At 38.2% G+C, this 16,070-nt stretch overlaps 1 protein-coding gene and 1 pseudogene across 1 annotated transcript; one reads left to right on the forward strand and one right to left on the reverse strand.

The window, feature by feature from the left end:
* Positions 1-1,393: 1,393 nt before the first annotated feature.
* On the forward strand, positions 1,394-5,331 carry LOC133744590 (uncharacterized). Its single transcript, XM_062172675.1, has 12 exons — positions 1,394-2,077; positions 2,179-2,391; positions 2,494-2,586; positions 2,674-2,787; positions 2,874-3,515; positions 3,614-3,895; positions 3,972-4,243; positions 4,337-4,510; positions 4,619-4,726; positions 4,817-4,886; positions 4,977-5,075; positions 5,195-5,331. Exons 1-12 carry the CDS (start codon positions 1,394-1,396, stop codon positions 5,288-5,290), a joined length of 2,847 nt encoding a protein of 948 aa, XP_062028659.1. The 3' UTR covers positions 5,291-5,331.
* Positions 5,332-7,376: 2,045 nt separating this feature from the next.
* On the reverse strand, positions 7,377-8,624 carry LOC133744591 (tryptophan--tRNA ligase, cytoplasmic-like; annotated as a pseudogene).
* Positions 8,625-16,070: the final 7,446 nt, after the last annotated feature.

Raw genomic sequence — 16,070 nt, forward strand, 5'->3', positions numbered from 1 at the left:
TGAGTTTTGCTCGGAACGTATGCTTCCTAGAGAGGGTACCACTGTTGGGATCCCTTGGAGAACCAAACTTGGGCTCTTAAATGGCTGCAAGCCTTTATCAGGCGCCACCATCATTAATGTCGACAGAAAGCTGCTTGACATGGCCCACCTATGTGTATGCACCAACACTGAAGATGCAATCCCATATTTCAAGTAAGTAATAATTTTACTTATGTTTTGTTTTCGATCATTTGTACTATATCACCTTACGCGTGTTCAGTTATGTTGCTCATTTGCTTAGTTTTTCTTCCATTGCAGAGAGCATATGGAATTCCTAAAGTTGAGTTTTCCAAGGTTCAAAAAAAATAAGAAGTGGTTGAAGGACAAACAGAACCTTACCTTTGCTGGTTGGTTCAAGGAGAGGGTACATAACTTATCTTCGACCTCATTGAAGTAGTATAATGTCTATTCAATTTTGAGTTTCGAGTTCAATAAACTTGTGTGGTTCCATACTTTTGACATGTCAATTTATTTGTAGGTTGCAAATGAAATGAGATTTGCCGATAATGATGTTCCTGAAACCATTAGGTGGTTGGCTGGTGGACCAAAAATGGAGGTCCCTACATTTGCTGGTTACCATGTGAATGGGGTTGATTTTAACACTTCAGAGCGTGACAAAGTACGATCAGTTCAAAATAGCGGGGTTTTTTTGGTTGCTGATGCAATGCAAGTTGCTAGTGCAAGGGATAAAAACCCTAAAACTGATGATATGAACTTTTACGGCAGGATACAACAAATTTGGGAGGTGGACTACTACAAGTTTAGGATACCCGTCTTCTTGTGTGATTGGGTGGAGTCAGCTAGGGGGGTTAAAGTAGACGAACTTGGGTTTACTTTGGTTAAACTTGATAGGGTAGGGCATTTAAATGATCCGTTTGTCTTAGCTACCCATGTGAAACAGATTTTCTACATACAAGACCCCCTTGATGATCAATGGTCAGTGGTAGTACGGTGCCCGGAAAGAGACTACCAAGGAGGGTGTAATGATGAAGAGCTGGAAGATATTGAACTGGAACAGCACCCATTCATTCCTACAATGCCATCGATTGAGAGCTTTGATGATGTAGTTGGTGATCTGCCTAGCTCCTATATTCGAGATGGCGATGAAGGAATATGGGTTGAGAATGAGGATGGTCGACGTGTTTAATTATATAGGCTGATATTAGTATAGGCTGCTTTTCTTTGTTTTGATTTCTTGCTTTGTAAAGTAGGCTACAAGTTTAAGAATAATATACACAGACCACTTTCATCCATTTGTTTCTTGTTACACTATTGCTTTAGTTAATTTTTATTGATATTCTGTTTAACTATTAACTGCTTCTTATCATGATAGTATTAACATGTAGCTAACAACATGCATTTGGGTTATGTGTTTCAGATGATGTCGCCCTCTGCTGGATCATCAAGTTCTGCAAGAGCCATAGCTCTAAGGATTAAGGCTGTGGCAATGAAACGATCGAGGACAAAACCAGCAACACCAATTCCGGCAATTGAAGGGGCTGAGACATCAACCAAAAAGGCTGCCAATCCCATATCTAAAACTACCAAAAAAGCAGCCTCTCCCAAGAAGTCTAATACTACATCAACAGTTGCCTCTCCCAAGAAGGGTCGGACTACCAAAAAGGCTGCCTCTCCCAAGAAGGGTCGGACTACCAAAAAGGCAGCCTCCCCCAAGAAGTCTCGGACTACCATGACTATAACTGCTAAGTCCAACAAAGCTGTGTCATCAACCAAGTCAACGAACAAGTCTGTTTCCAGTAAGACCAAGAAGTCTGAGGAGGATGATGATGAAAACAGAACTGGTGGATTGAAGTTGCTGAAGCGAGGAATGGTTACGATGAGCCGCATTACAAACAGGCTTATCCGAGGAAAGAGGCTCACTGTGAAGTTTAATGAAAAAGGAGAACCTGTTGGTAAGGCTGCAAAAGAAATGCAGTCTTACATTGGGGTGTTGGCACGTACGAAGATCCCTATCTCAATAAATGATTGGAGAGAAGTGGATCTAGATGAAAAGGAAAAGATATGGGAATCTATAAAGGTACTTACTGACCATATTTCAGCTTGATTAGTTTATATATATATTCTACATGTTAATTAGCTTTGCATTACAGTAGCTTAGTTTATTGTACATGTATGTAGGATGCATTTGTGGTGCCTAAAGAGCTTAAAAAAATGGTGATTTCATCTGCTGCAACTAAATGGAGAGAGTTCAAGAGCAAGTTAACAAACGTGTACATCATCCCTTATATGGATGAACCAGAACTGTTAGAAAATCCTCCAGATGATTACCGAAGCATAACGAAGGATACTTGGCACCAGTTTGTTGCTGATAGGCTTTCAGCTACCTTCCAGGTTACTGATTTGATAAAATTCGTTGTGTTTTTGGGTTTGAGAAGGTGCTCTCTCTATGAATATTCATTGTAGTTTCTAATTTACTTATGTTATGGTTTGCAGGAAATACGTGAAGCCCAAATTGCAAAGCGAAAGGAGAATAAATATCCTCATCGTATGTCACGCAAAGGTTATGCAAATTTAATGGAAGAACTGGTTAGTGTTATATTTAGATGAGTCAACTAAATCTGAATACATATGTACAGAATATTAACTAATTCATTGTGTTTTCATTTGTCAAAGTCTGAAAGTGTCCCTTTAGAAGAACTTGATAGAGCTACAATGTGGATCAAGGCTCGGCAAGATAGGAATGGCAACTTCAAACAACCTGAGGTAGAGAAGAAAGCCGAAAAAATTGTAAGTATGGACATCAAGTTCATATTAATTTATATATGCATGGATGTAATGCTATTGCACCATTTAACGCGGATATTTTGAATCAGGAACATTTAAGGAAAAGGGAGGCTGAAGGGGAAATTGCCACATCTGGGTCTGATGATGTGCTCACTCTTGCATTGGGGAATCCGGAGCATAGAGGTAGGGTTAGAGGTGTTGGTGGCAATGTCAAGCCCGATTTATATTTCAACTTGCCAAAACGCCAAAAGATGACTTTTGAACAGAGGACTAGGTTATCGCTAAAGAAGATACTAGAGGAGGAGAAGGAAGTTTTGTTAGCTAAGGAAAGAACTGCATGGGAGGAGGAGAGGGATAGAAAACATGCTGAGGAGAGAGCTGAGGAGAGAGCTTATTGGACTGAGAGGATTGCGAAGCTAGAAGCGAAGGTCAATGGGAAGGAGCTGCCTGTTGAGTCCCCCAAACCTGTCACAGCAGTTAATGAGCTTGGTTCAGGACAAGGGAGTTGTTCTCGCCATGGGGAGAAGGCTGCGGAGAAGGCTGCACATGATAATATTGAAGCTGAGGTGAAGGGTGTGAAGAAGAAGTTGGTTTTAAGAGATGAAGTGAGCATCGAGGTTGAAGAGGAAATTGTGCAGCCCAGTGATGAGAGGGTACGGTTAAACCCGATATTGGAAGAGGAGGTTAGAGAAGATGTCATTGTACTAGAGGCACCAGTACATGGTGAAGAGGTAAATATCGTGCTTGCCTAAATACTTGAACTTTGTAGGTATGCTGATATGGATTTTTGGATATAGAACTGTATGGATTTAATTTGTTTCATGTGTAGGAACAATTAGGTGAGACCAAGTATAAACTGGCCATTGACACGGTGGAAAACATTGTGGCTATTGGAACTATCATCAGTGTCGACCTTGAGACCAAACAGCAAACAATCCATGGTGTTCCACTTGGAGAGGAGAATTTGCGGGTCTCTATCACAGAAACTGTTGTTCCTGAAGCTTTGCTGCCATTTCCCATAAAAGATGAGATAGTGAAGGTCAAGGATGCCATTGGGACTTGTGTCGCTTGGCCGAGGAACCTTGTTATTGCCCCTGCACCTGGTGGGAAGGTAACTCAATTTCTTTGTGTTTACTTCTGCATATGTGATTATGGAATATAATCTAACTTATTTTTTACAACATTAGAAAAAACCAAAGCGTAAAATTCCTAATAGGCCACAGAAAGATATGTTTGATGATAAGGAAGACTTGCAAATCCTGCCATCGAATCTCCCTGCACCTTTAAAGGACTTATGCATTTGGGCAAACATTGGATTGCGGAATGGGGCAACCATCCACGCCACTTTTGGACCAGAACTTTTTGGTCATCCACATAAAGCCTTTGTCTTTAGAAAGGACATCTATGCTATGACACACTTGTTGGAAATTTCAGGCAGCTGCGTTGTTTTTTACATGAGGTAATGCAACACGTTAAAGTTACCTATTATTTGTCAGGTTTTGTGATTTTTCATTTGTGAAATCAGTTGAAATGTTGTGAAATGTCGATGTAGCTACCTTCAAGGTGTGTTGAAGAAGGCTAAGATGAATGACATGGTCGCCTTTGTCGACCCTGCTCACACGGGTGCAAGTGGCTGTGGAAATCCAACCGAACGAGCTCGCTTAGTATCAAATCGGTTCATAAATGGGAAGTCTGGGCAGATTTATTTGGTCCCATATAATTCAGGGTGTGTAAATTGAATTACTATGCAGTATGTTGTGTTAAAGTGCAGTTTTGGTGAATGCTTTATATAAACTAGTTTAAACTTATAATGAGTTTTGTTTATGGCATATAGTGGTCATTGGACGTTGTCTGCTGTGAATCCAGCTGAAGAAACCATTCACTTCATGGATCCGTTAAAGAGGCGACTCATCGCTGGTGAATGGAAAACAATTCTGGACAAGTAAGTTAACTGATTTTTCACTGTATAAGTCGATAACTAGGAGTTGTTTGTGCATTATATATGCTGATGGTCTGCTATTTGATTTGCAAGCTCCATTAAATTCTACAATGCACACAAGAATAAGAAAGGGAGGAAAACCATTCAATGGAAAAATCTTGCTGTAAGTTAATTGCCTTTTTTGGGTCTTATCACCTAAGGTTTTATACTCTTAAGTGCTTCTGATATGGTACAGTGTATTTTTTTTTTTCAGGGCATTCCGGAGCAGAAAGATAGTAAGACTTGTGGGTATTGGATCATGCGCTACATGAAGGAGATAGTGGAAGATAAGAATTTGGAGTTTGCAGCTAAAGTATGTGTTTTTGATACCATAACAGATTGTATTTCATGGTTTCAGTATGACTTTTTCATCATGGGGATATATGATAGTGAATTGATTTGGGTCTTGGTTTTTGTTTTTGTTTTTTGCAGTGGGAAAGAAGGACAAATCTTATTTACACAGAAAAGGACATTGATCAAGTTCGGGCAGAATGGGCGAAGCATGTTATCATGTTTCCAGATATGTAGTGTGCGTGCTAGGAGGTTTGTCGATGATGAATAGTTAGGGTTTGTTTTTGTGCATATTGACATCAGCATGCCTATATAGCTAGATATTTGAGGGTTTTTTGCCTAACCAAATGATCGGCTTTTGCTATTATCGATCATTTTAACCTTAGCAGCTGATTAGTCACTTTTAGCCTCCATGGATTTTAATCTGTTGATTATTTTCAACAGTTGATGTACATTGGTGGAATATGGAAATGGTAGTACATGATTTGCAGTGGATATGTTAGTGATTTCCAGATATTTGATGAATTTATGGTACCATGTTAGTGATTTCCAGATATTTGATGAATATATGGTACCATGTTAGTGATTTCCAAATATTTGATGAATATATGGTACCATTTTCTAAATGAATGGTATTGGTATATATTGTGGTTTGCTTATATTTCCAGGTTCTGATATGGCACATTGAAGCCAAATTCTGTGGTTTTAAACCAAATCACACAATATAAAAATGTGGAACAATTGAACGTCCAACAACAGAATTCAAGCAAAATACTGTTGTCTGAAACAAGAAGATTCAACAGACAAAAATAAAATTCTATAGTCTTAGTCTCATTCCCACGACAGAATATTGTGATGTATGATACTTTCTCACAACAGACGTAACAATGAAACATCAACTATCTCCATATTCAGACGACATATAAATGTCTTTTTAAACAATATCAAACAATAGAATGTTATCAACGACTGTGGTTTGAAAGGAGTACACACATCAGAAATAACAAAGAGATTTCAAGCATCCACACAATCAGAGGACAATTAAAAGTCCTTTTAGAATAAGAGACACAATAGATAAATGAAAGAAAATGTTGTGTCAATGAAGTTCACACAACAGATTTTGAAAATAAACTTCTAAATTCTACACATTCAGTCGACACTTTATTGTTGTCTCCTATTTTTTAAGACAATAGAAAATTATTAAAGTCTGTTGCTAAACTCAAATAAAAACAACATTTGACTGTCGTCTGATATCACATTTAACCACATATACTACCATTTTGTGCATATCTGAGCAACATTCAGACGACAGATATATTTTTGGTGACTGTCGTCTGAGTCACCTTCTGACGTCGGGCATTGACTGTCGTCTGAACACCAATCAGATATCAGCTTAATAGACGACAGATTTTCTTCATATCAGACGACAGTCAAAGTCTGTCGTCTGAAGGGTTTTTTGGCATAGTGAATGTAGTAGTTGTAAACTTATATGTCAAACTAATATTGAAGCACAAAGCTAGTTTTCCTGAATCCTGACCTTGCACAAAGCTGTTCCAGTACAACCAAACTAAGCCGGTTACAAGATGATAAAACAACCCCATGTACTTAAGTAGCTAGCAATGTTAGCCTATGATATTGTTGAAATAATTAAATGTTGTGAGGAGAAATCAAATTTAATGATTCACATGCCTTCCAAATGATTCACATTAATGAAAAACCATGTGAATAATCACAGTCATTAAACTTACGTTTTGACTTGTTTAAATCTACTGGTTCCTCTACTTCTACGCACAGAATCACAGATTCATATACATTATATAGAAGTATGGATGTGGCTCCTACCCATTTTCTACTTCGGTTATCAAAAGAAATCCCTTCTCCGAAAAGCAAGAAAAAAGAATCTGACTTGTAATAGATTCCGTTAAAGATAAAGAGAAATTGGTACGTATAGTTAATCTTTTGCTATATGCAATGCAAGTTGATGCTTCCAAAAGAGAGTCATCAACTCATCAGATACAAGGAGCAATTGCGTCATTTGGACTTTGAAAGTTCCATATTATTTACCTATGGGAGATCAAGGATAAGAGAAACCCTATTGGAAGCAAGACAAACCAGGAAGAAAAGATCCCTTAAAACCATATTGTTCAACTTGCATTCAGTATATCAGTTTCATTGAAAGATTTAAACCTGAATAGCTTACAATAATATAGTCGTCCATCAATAACAAGAAGTAACAATATAAACCTGAATGAAGATCACCTATTCTGAATAGCAGACAGCTGTTAACACCATCATTGGAGTGATATTCTTCCTCCAAGGAACTTTAGTTGAACATATTAGGTAGAGACCTCACTGTCATAAATGCATCTACCATCTCATCAGTCACAGCAGCCCTAGCTCGACGATGTCTTTCTACCATTTCAGTCAAAACTTCAATAAGCCGCTGTTTTACTTGACCTGTTAACATGCGTCCCGCACCATACGCCTCCTTTATGTAATTGAGTTCACTGTCATCCTCTAGGAAAAACTGAAGGTATTTGTATGGTATGTCTACGTCGAGCCTTGCTCCCTTATGTCTGTGTTCCTCTATTGAATCTCGTCCCCTTGAAAATGCAAACTTGTTTATCTTTCTCACAATATCCTTTGCGGAATCAGTTATGTATATGGCAGAATTTGGATCACTAGCCGACATTTTTCCTGCTTCTCCCTGCAGGGCAGGGAAGAACTTAGACTCGATCAAAGCAGGTTTCTGATATCCAATGCGTGGAGCAACATCTTGTGTCATTCTAAAATAAGGATCTTGGTCAATCGCACAGGGTACAAAGCAACGAAGGTTATCTTGGCCAGAGAAAAGATGTACGTGGAAATGAACTAGGAAACAGCGGAACAGCCTGTACTGGTGGAAAACTAACTTTTCCTATATGATCTTCACCGGTGAATCCAAATATGCCAGAAATCTTGTTATAGGTCACACACTTTCCCACCTTCACCATGTTTTCATAAAAGGCACCACCAACATAATCAAAATCAGAGAAGATGAAGGTTCTTGTTATGTCAAAACCACAAGCTAGAAATAATGTCTTTAGCATTCTCCCTTGCAAGTCTCTGGCTTTCTTCCACGGTGAGGTTTTTTCCACATGCATTTCTCGTCATCAGTGAGTTGTATAACCAGAGGAACCTTGAAGGCATCTTGCAAATATTTAGTGAACATGAAGGGGATGAGATGTCCCAAATGCAAAGACTCAGAAGAAGGCCCTCTTCCTGTGTACAAATAGAACTTGTCTCCTTTCTCATAAGCATCTAGAATCTCATTGAAGTCCCGGTGGGCAAAGAAAACCCCACGGCGGAGTAAGACGTGCGGAGCACGTGATGTGAGTCGGTGGACCTGGTCGTTAAGAGATTGATCGAGCCTCTGGCAACCAAACTGGTTAATAAGCTTATCGTAATCGATTTTGCTGCCACCTTTAGCCTCCACCCTCCATGGAGTCACTATCTGTTGCTCTGCTTCTCCATTGTCTTGTATCACCAATGCCCTTTTGTTCTCCATACAGTTTTTGCTTTTTGTAGCCATCATTATCTGTACACCAAAATTGTTGTCAGGTTGATTACAAGAACTTAATATACTAACCAATTAACCATATTTAGTGAATTCGAAATCAATCCTTAACCCTAAAATTTTCCCCTAATTGAATTCAACAAAATCAAAATACATATTTACAATTTCACACTAGGCCAAAAAAGCGAACAGACAACGGACCAAATTCGTTGTGTGATTTGGACGATCTCCGTTGTGTATCGGAGCGTTGTGTGATTAAAAATCGCACAACGGTGGAAACCCGTTGTGTGAATCACAAACAGACAACACTTATTTGGTTAAAACCGTTGTGCCTTCTCTCGGAAGATGGCAGCCACAGTTGCCGCGCAGTCATGCTGCACATGTCATTGGCATCATTCACACAACGAAAGTTATTTCCGAGCCGTTGTATGAAAGGCAATCAGACAACTGCATTTTATTTTATCTATTGTATGAGTTATCCTCACACTTCACTTTTGGAAATTTTATTGTTGTGTGTTAGTTTTAGATAACGTATTCTAGTTATTACAGTTGTGTGATTGTAAATCAGACAACGTATGTTTGTTAGAACCGTTGCATGTTATATAAGGATTCATTGTGTGAACATTCAAATTGTTACTTCAGACAACATTATTAACTTTAGAAATTTTGTTGTGTGATAATCGTCTTTTCTGGATTTTGTGCATTGATAATAATGCTCCATTTTACCTAATGAACAGTGACTAACTGTAAAGAAAAGACATTGGAATCTATAAAATAAGTAATCCAACTCATACTATTTGAAGAAACGCATTCAAATGTGAAAAGGGAGAATTTCTCAATCATCCAAGCCAACATTGAAAGAAGAAAAGCATTCAAATGAATGCCCATCTACTTGGGACATCAAAAGCTGATACAAATACAAACTATTTGTTACAAAACATGCCACACAGTGCATGAATATTGTGCCAGCAGAGAAGCACAAAAATGTTGCTTTCCTTCAGCAACAACCTACTTCCTCTTATGCTTTCCTTTAGCTCCTACACATACGCCTTCACGACATACTTTGCCCATTCATTTCGCATCATATCTATGTCTGCTTGGGTATATTGACTGTTGCCTCTCCTCTCCCACTGCATGGACATAAAAGAGTCAATATAAACCAAGTTAAAGTGACTACATTTATAAACTACACTTGTACCTTTCTTGGAAACAATGTCAGGTCTTTATCCTCAATGATGTCTCTCATGTAATTAGAATTTAACATAGGAAAATTTACCATAGTATTTACTCCACATTACTACAGATTCAATTGGAAGAGAATCTCAAACCCAACTTCTACTTTTTTTTGGCTAGAGTGACAACTTATTATACTGTTTTAACATGTCCTGTTACCAAGGAATTATAAACAACAATACAAACAGATGTGAGATACTTGATAAAGGTTCCCTATTTTAAAAGAGTGCAAGGAGAAGTGTCTCCAATTTGAAGCAACTAAATGTGCTTACTAAAGGCTTTGTCTTTATGTCCAGTGCACCATTCCTCAGAACCTTCAATGAATCACAAGCATCGGGAAAACCCTTAAACAGCATCTGTGCAGATTACCACACCAATATTACACTAAGCGATAGTCAAAGTTAGAAAGCCATTAAGTAACAAATTGAGTTAATTGCAGTGGTTGGTCCATGCATATTTGTTCTATCTATTTACCACCATGAAATGAGAAGAACAGACCGTCAAGGTCGGTGTAAATATATGAAAGCTTATAAGATGCCTAGGGTATATTATTAATTACCATCAATTAAAAGGAATAATACCGAAGACTAAAGATAATGCCTAAGGATGCCTTCCTATATAGAAAAAGCAGTCAAGAAACAAAGTTTTGTATTATAGATAATTAGATATCCAAAGACCAAATTACTAGGCTAAAGTTTCTAATATAGTGCATAAGCTAATAAAAAAAGATATTAAGAATTCCACCGTACTATACTACCTTCAGCTTAATGCACCATATGTGCAAGTTGGAGATGGCACAAGTATCAATGTACAATGGAAAGCTGATCTATTTCACATTTAGAGCAGACAATACCTTTTGAAGAGAGTTGTTCTCAGCAATGAAACATTCACCATAACGATCATCAATGACTCCTTCATAGACCCACCTATAAGAAGTTTCATTTCTAAACATTGAGATCAAACCCACCACAGATCAAATGTACCACATACAGAGCACAGAGCAGGTAAAGGTTGATAGAAGAAATTCTCAGTTTGTTTAATTTAAACAATAACAAGCATAAGATAGCAATTAATTGTCTAACCTGCAAATCCTCGGAAAGAGCCTCTGAAACTGCAAGTGTAGCAAACGGTTCAACCAAGCAGAAATTGGAGAATAGAACTGTACAAATGTTAATAGAATCATAAGAAACTAAAGATTGAGATATTTGACAAGACAAACAAAGCATATAGTAAATAAACAAATAAAAAATAAAACAGATTGTTTGATGCAGATAATTGTTTACTTAACTAACTTTCTATCATAAAAACTTAACTAACTTTCTATCATAAAACTGTAAATTGGATGTGTTTGACTAGTCGCAAATCTATGAACTTAAGAAGTTTGGAACACGTGCACAATTACTGAGATACGGGGAATAACAAAAAGCAATAAATGAACCATATTTATCTTGCAAGTAGAAACCAGAAATCACAAGGTTATGATGACGCTTCATTCAACACTTCTAACAAATTCAAACGGAAGAGTTCAAAATCTTGCTCATATAGTACTACAGTCAAGAACACAAACATCTAACTTCATTTATTCGCAAGCAATCAATCATATAATGCTGGAAACAAATTATTCACTGGGACATCTAATAAAAACAACATCAAAACAAAGGTCATTTCCAATTAATCTTGGACTTGGACTATTTTCAAGAGCTGCCCAGCCACCAAATCAAAAGTCAAGTTCATTGGAGCTCATTTCGCAGCTTGGTAAAATGCCTAAGCCAACACCCAAATATGCTTAATACCTCAAACAACCAATTATTCAAACTTTGCAAACAAATCCCAGCTCAGAACAAGAACATGTTCAAGAATTAGTACTACCTTGACATTAGTGTTTCTGAGCCTAATTGCTTCCTCAGCATCAGTAAGAGCATGTCTGTAATTACCAAGCTCCTTCGATAACATCAACACATCACAGGAAGTCAGGAACCACGCTACAATAACACAACCAAGTGGAACACACCCAGATAATAATAATCAATCACTGGAACAATCACTTCACCAAACACCATACCACTGTTCTAAGACAAAGTCAACTCAAATACACAAGCAAACCACATGGGAGATGCATGTTCAGACCCAACAAAGCATCTCAGTAATTCAAATCTCGGTACGAAAACCCAGAAATACAAACACGAAATAAAGAACATTACCTTGATGGAGACCTTGCTCTTCACTTGGGTTTCCAGAGCCTCACTCATAGACTAACGCAAACCCCCACAACCCCATCAGAAACAAAATTAATACACAAATAAAATATCAATTAATTCAAAAGGGCAAACCCAGTTCCGTAACACAACCAAATTCACATTCAACTCGTGTACTAACAATATGCCATTCAACTCTAAGTCAATCAAACTCTAGGACATAATTAAATCAAAGAACAATTCCACCCAGAACCTCTAATTTTACCTTTGATGCTTGTCAAAAACCCAACTGAGTCTACAGCTTCTTCGACATCAAATTAACTCAATTTGAGCTAACAGAGATCTTGAACAAGCATAACTTGCAGCTAATATGCTCTGTGATCGTCTAGCAGAGCCCATCCAATTCCTCTTATTCAGTTCGGTATCCGAGCTCACCACTTTAGTCAATTCAATGAATTGAGCTCCACTAGCCATCAATCGGTGTTCCACGACTTCAGAAACGAACCCAGGAGCCTAGACTCGCCGCCGGAAAACGCCATGAACCGCCAGAAACAGGAAACTCCATTAAACCCCGAAAACACCCAAAACCAATTTATTCAAAATTCAATCAAAATCGAAAACTATGTACACCAACGTGTAGAGCGTGGAGAGGAGATCAATTTCTATACCTCAAGCATCGACAATTATGACCAGAGTCACCGGAAACGCTGCCAATCCGTCGGAAAAGCTTCAGGCTTTTGGGTTTCGAATCTCTCCCCACTATCTGTGCATGTATGGTCCACCACCATAGGCATGTTGGCGCTGAGAAGAGGAGTCGAACGCCGGTGGTGCGCCGCCGAGAGATGGCTGGACGGAGGAGTTCTGGCCGGGTCTCCTTTTTCGAACTGAACCAGAACCTGAATGGCAAGCTCAGGACTGAGAGTCCCGTTCTGAACCATCTCATCCAAAGTCTCAGTCAGACACATTCCGACCTCATGTAGAGCTCAAATGTCACCATTTTGTTTGATCTGTCACGAAATTCACACAAAGAAACGAAATTGAGAACGAATTTGTTGAATCCCAAATCTGAAATTGTCGGGGATCTTTTAGGGCTTGGGATAAGATTAGGAGCAGAAGAAGAAATTTAGAGGGGAAAAGCAAAAGCAGATGAAGAATTGAAATTGAGAGTAAGGGGAATTGGAGTTACGGATTGGTGGCGACGCTGTAGAGGAGATTGTTGGGGGTCTGAGTCGAGCTCTCTGTGAATGTTGAGCTTCAGAAACTTTTCTAAACACAGGTTGGAGAAGGAGCTGAGGTCGGGGACGCGAAGGAGGAGGCAATCAAAGTGAGAGTCTATCGATTAGGGTTCGAAAGTTTCAGAAAAAGTGACCAAGTGTTGGGGCCTTGGGGGAAATTAAAACTTTAGACCCTGTGTTTCTCAAACTTTTTAACTTAGTCCCTCCGCATTTTTTTCAAAATTTTTGAACGAAAGCTTACACATCGGTTAATTTAACGACTGATGTTTATAACCACAATAGAAATCGGATATTTCATAAATCGATGTTAACACCTTTTTTTACATCGCGTGCAATTCCGACCGAGTTAATAGTGATGATGTCTATTGACATAATTCTAGTAGTGTTTGTGTCAGAAAAAGGTGTGTTATTAATTTGTCCAAGTCAAAACCCAACACTCTTTTTATTTTTTATTAATGCATCACACAACAAACACATACCAATATGTTGTCTGATCGTCTACAACTTAAATTTCAGCTTAGGTTCCAAGGAGGGAAAATTCCCTCGCAGCCGTGCTATGTACAATGGTTGTGGTGCTACTATAAACAAGTTTCATTCAGACAATAGAAATACTGTTTTTACGTTGTGGGATCCTCAAACCATGACCTATATAAGTTCTCCGAAATTGTACGTTTTGGGGTAGAAGGAGTAGCCTTTGGGGGCACATCCAGAATTGCCAATAATATCTAATTTAATCATACAACACAAGTCAAAAACTGTTGTATGATAAATTGCAACCTAGTATCACACAACAGGTATAACCATGATGTTGTACAATGTAGTACATATTTGGACACAAATTTGTGTCAAGCTAGGCGGGAAATCTCCCACCATTTTTTTTAATCTTTCACACAACAGAATACTCTTGCCAGTGTTGTGGAATCACCTTCTCCATAAAAACACCAAAATTTTTATGGCCTTATACAACGTATGGTTCTTAGTCATGTTGTGTGATTGACTTTGCATCATCACACAACAATTTTTTTTTTTTCGTTGTGTAAAAAGTGTTGTATATTGAGGTTATTGGCCTAGTGTCAAGAGTTCAAGTGTTCACCGATTGTATTTGAGTCTGAAATTGAGGCCTTTTGGGAGGAAGAAGAGTAGAAGACGAAGAGATGGACGAACTGAGGTTTGAGAGAATGTGAGAGCCAGAAAAGAGTCTTCGGGAGTTCGGCTTCATGGGCTTGACGAAGCCAACATACACTTTTTTATATTAAATTCCCAGGTGGGCTTGAACTCAAGGGGCCGTGACCACTTACCCAAATTAAGCTCAACAAGAACCCAAACACTCCACTAAGAGATCTTATTGCCCACGTACCCAAACTAACAGTGCCGTGACGCTTCTGGGCTCGACAAACATAATAATTACAAATCGTGCCATTATTCCTTCCCACTAACACCACGACTCGATTCTCTCTCTCTCTCTCTCTCTCTCTGTCTCTCTCTGTCTCTCTCTCTAACTCTGGGTAAACGACCACGATACTCATCGAACACCGGCAATTAAGATTCAAGGTCCGGCAGCAGTTGTATTTTCTCCGGCTTCGAAAACATCGAAATAGGTAAAAATTGAATTTTCGATTCGTTTTTCAGATTTTCAAGTTTTCTGCGAAATCGAGTACATAAATCTTTGATTTAAACTTTTTGATAGCTTAAATTTGGTGATAGGAGCATTTTAATGTGATGTTTTAATAGTTATTTCCTCATATTTTACTTAGTTATTTCCTTAAGTAAATCAATTTTAATGTAGTTTCTATTTTTAGGTGCACTGGAGCAAATGAGCTTAAAGGCATATGAGAAGCCAAAGATATGTTGGAAATGATAAAGGCAAGGCACAAGGATGCAAAAATGAGCTGAAATAAAGAAATGAATTTTTCTTGGTCCAGCCAGAAAATCCTGATCCGACCAGGAAATCTTGGTCCGACTAGGAAACTCAGTCAAAGTAGGAATCCTTGGTCAACTAGAAAACATGTTTGGAGAAATGAAGAAAAATGGCGAAAAATGCAAAGTCCTAGTTGGACTAGGAAACCTACTCCTGCCAGGAAACACTATACTACAAAGTTAAACAAACGACAGTTCATTAACTGTCGTCTGAATGAAAAAGTTGCTGTTGACTAGTAGCCTGTTGTCTGATTGACCTCATTCAGACGACAGTTAAAAACCATTGTCTGTTAAAAATTCACACAACACATATAGCTAAGTATGTGTTGTTTGAATATTTCCAAATGAAAATAATTAGGTTAAACTATTGTCTGTTCCAAACTCACACAACAGTTCATTCATTGACTGTTGAGAAACATTATATTACACCAACCGTTTTAGGAAAACTGTGTCGTGTTTGAATATCAGACAACAACAACACAACTATATGATGTCTGAAATGAATATCACACCACACTGTTGGAATGACTCTGTTGTCTGAAATGAATCTCCAACAAGCGTTAGTGTTGTTTTTGTTGTGTTTTATGCAAATGAAACATAAGAAGATTTAGGAATATGTCGTCGGATTGGAACTCAGACCACAGTTAGTAATTTGTTTGTGTTGTAGGATCTGCATAAGGTATAACAGTCCGCTGATGGGATATGTCGTCTAATAGGAACTCATACCACAGTTTTTGTTATATTTAGTTGTGATAAATAAATCTTAGTCAACATATCATTATTATATCTGTCGACTGAATTAGTATCAGATGACAGTAATTTTGTTATACATGTTACCGGAATCGAGCTCACACAACGTTAATTTGTTATTTCTGTTGTCT

The sequence above is a fragment of the Rosa rugosa genome, chromosome 4, assembly GCF_958449725.1.
Source record: "Rosa rugosa chromosome 4, drRosRugo1.1, whole genome shotgun sequence".
Classification (NCBI taxonomy): domain Eukaryota; kingdom Viridiplantae; phylum Streptophyta; class Magnoliopsida; order Rosales; family Rosaceae; genus Rosa; species Rosa rugosa.

Coding starts and splice junctions, on each gene's coding strand:
- LOC133744590 (XM_062172675.1), top strand. CDS start 1,394: ATGCATTTGGGTTATGTGTTTCAGATGATGTCGCCCTCTGCTGGATCA. Junction 2,587..2,673: donor CAAATTTAATGGAAGAACTG/GTTAGTGTTATA, acceptor CATTTGTCAAAG/TCTGAAAGTGTCCCTTTAGA. Junction 4,887..4,976: donor TTCAATGGAAAAATCTTGCT/GTAAGTTAATTG, acceptor TTTTTTTTTCAG/GGCATTCCGGAGCAGAAAGA.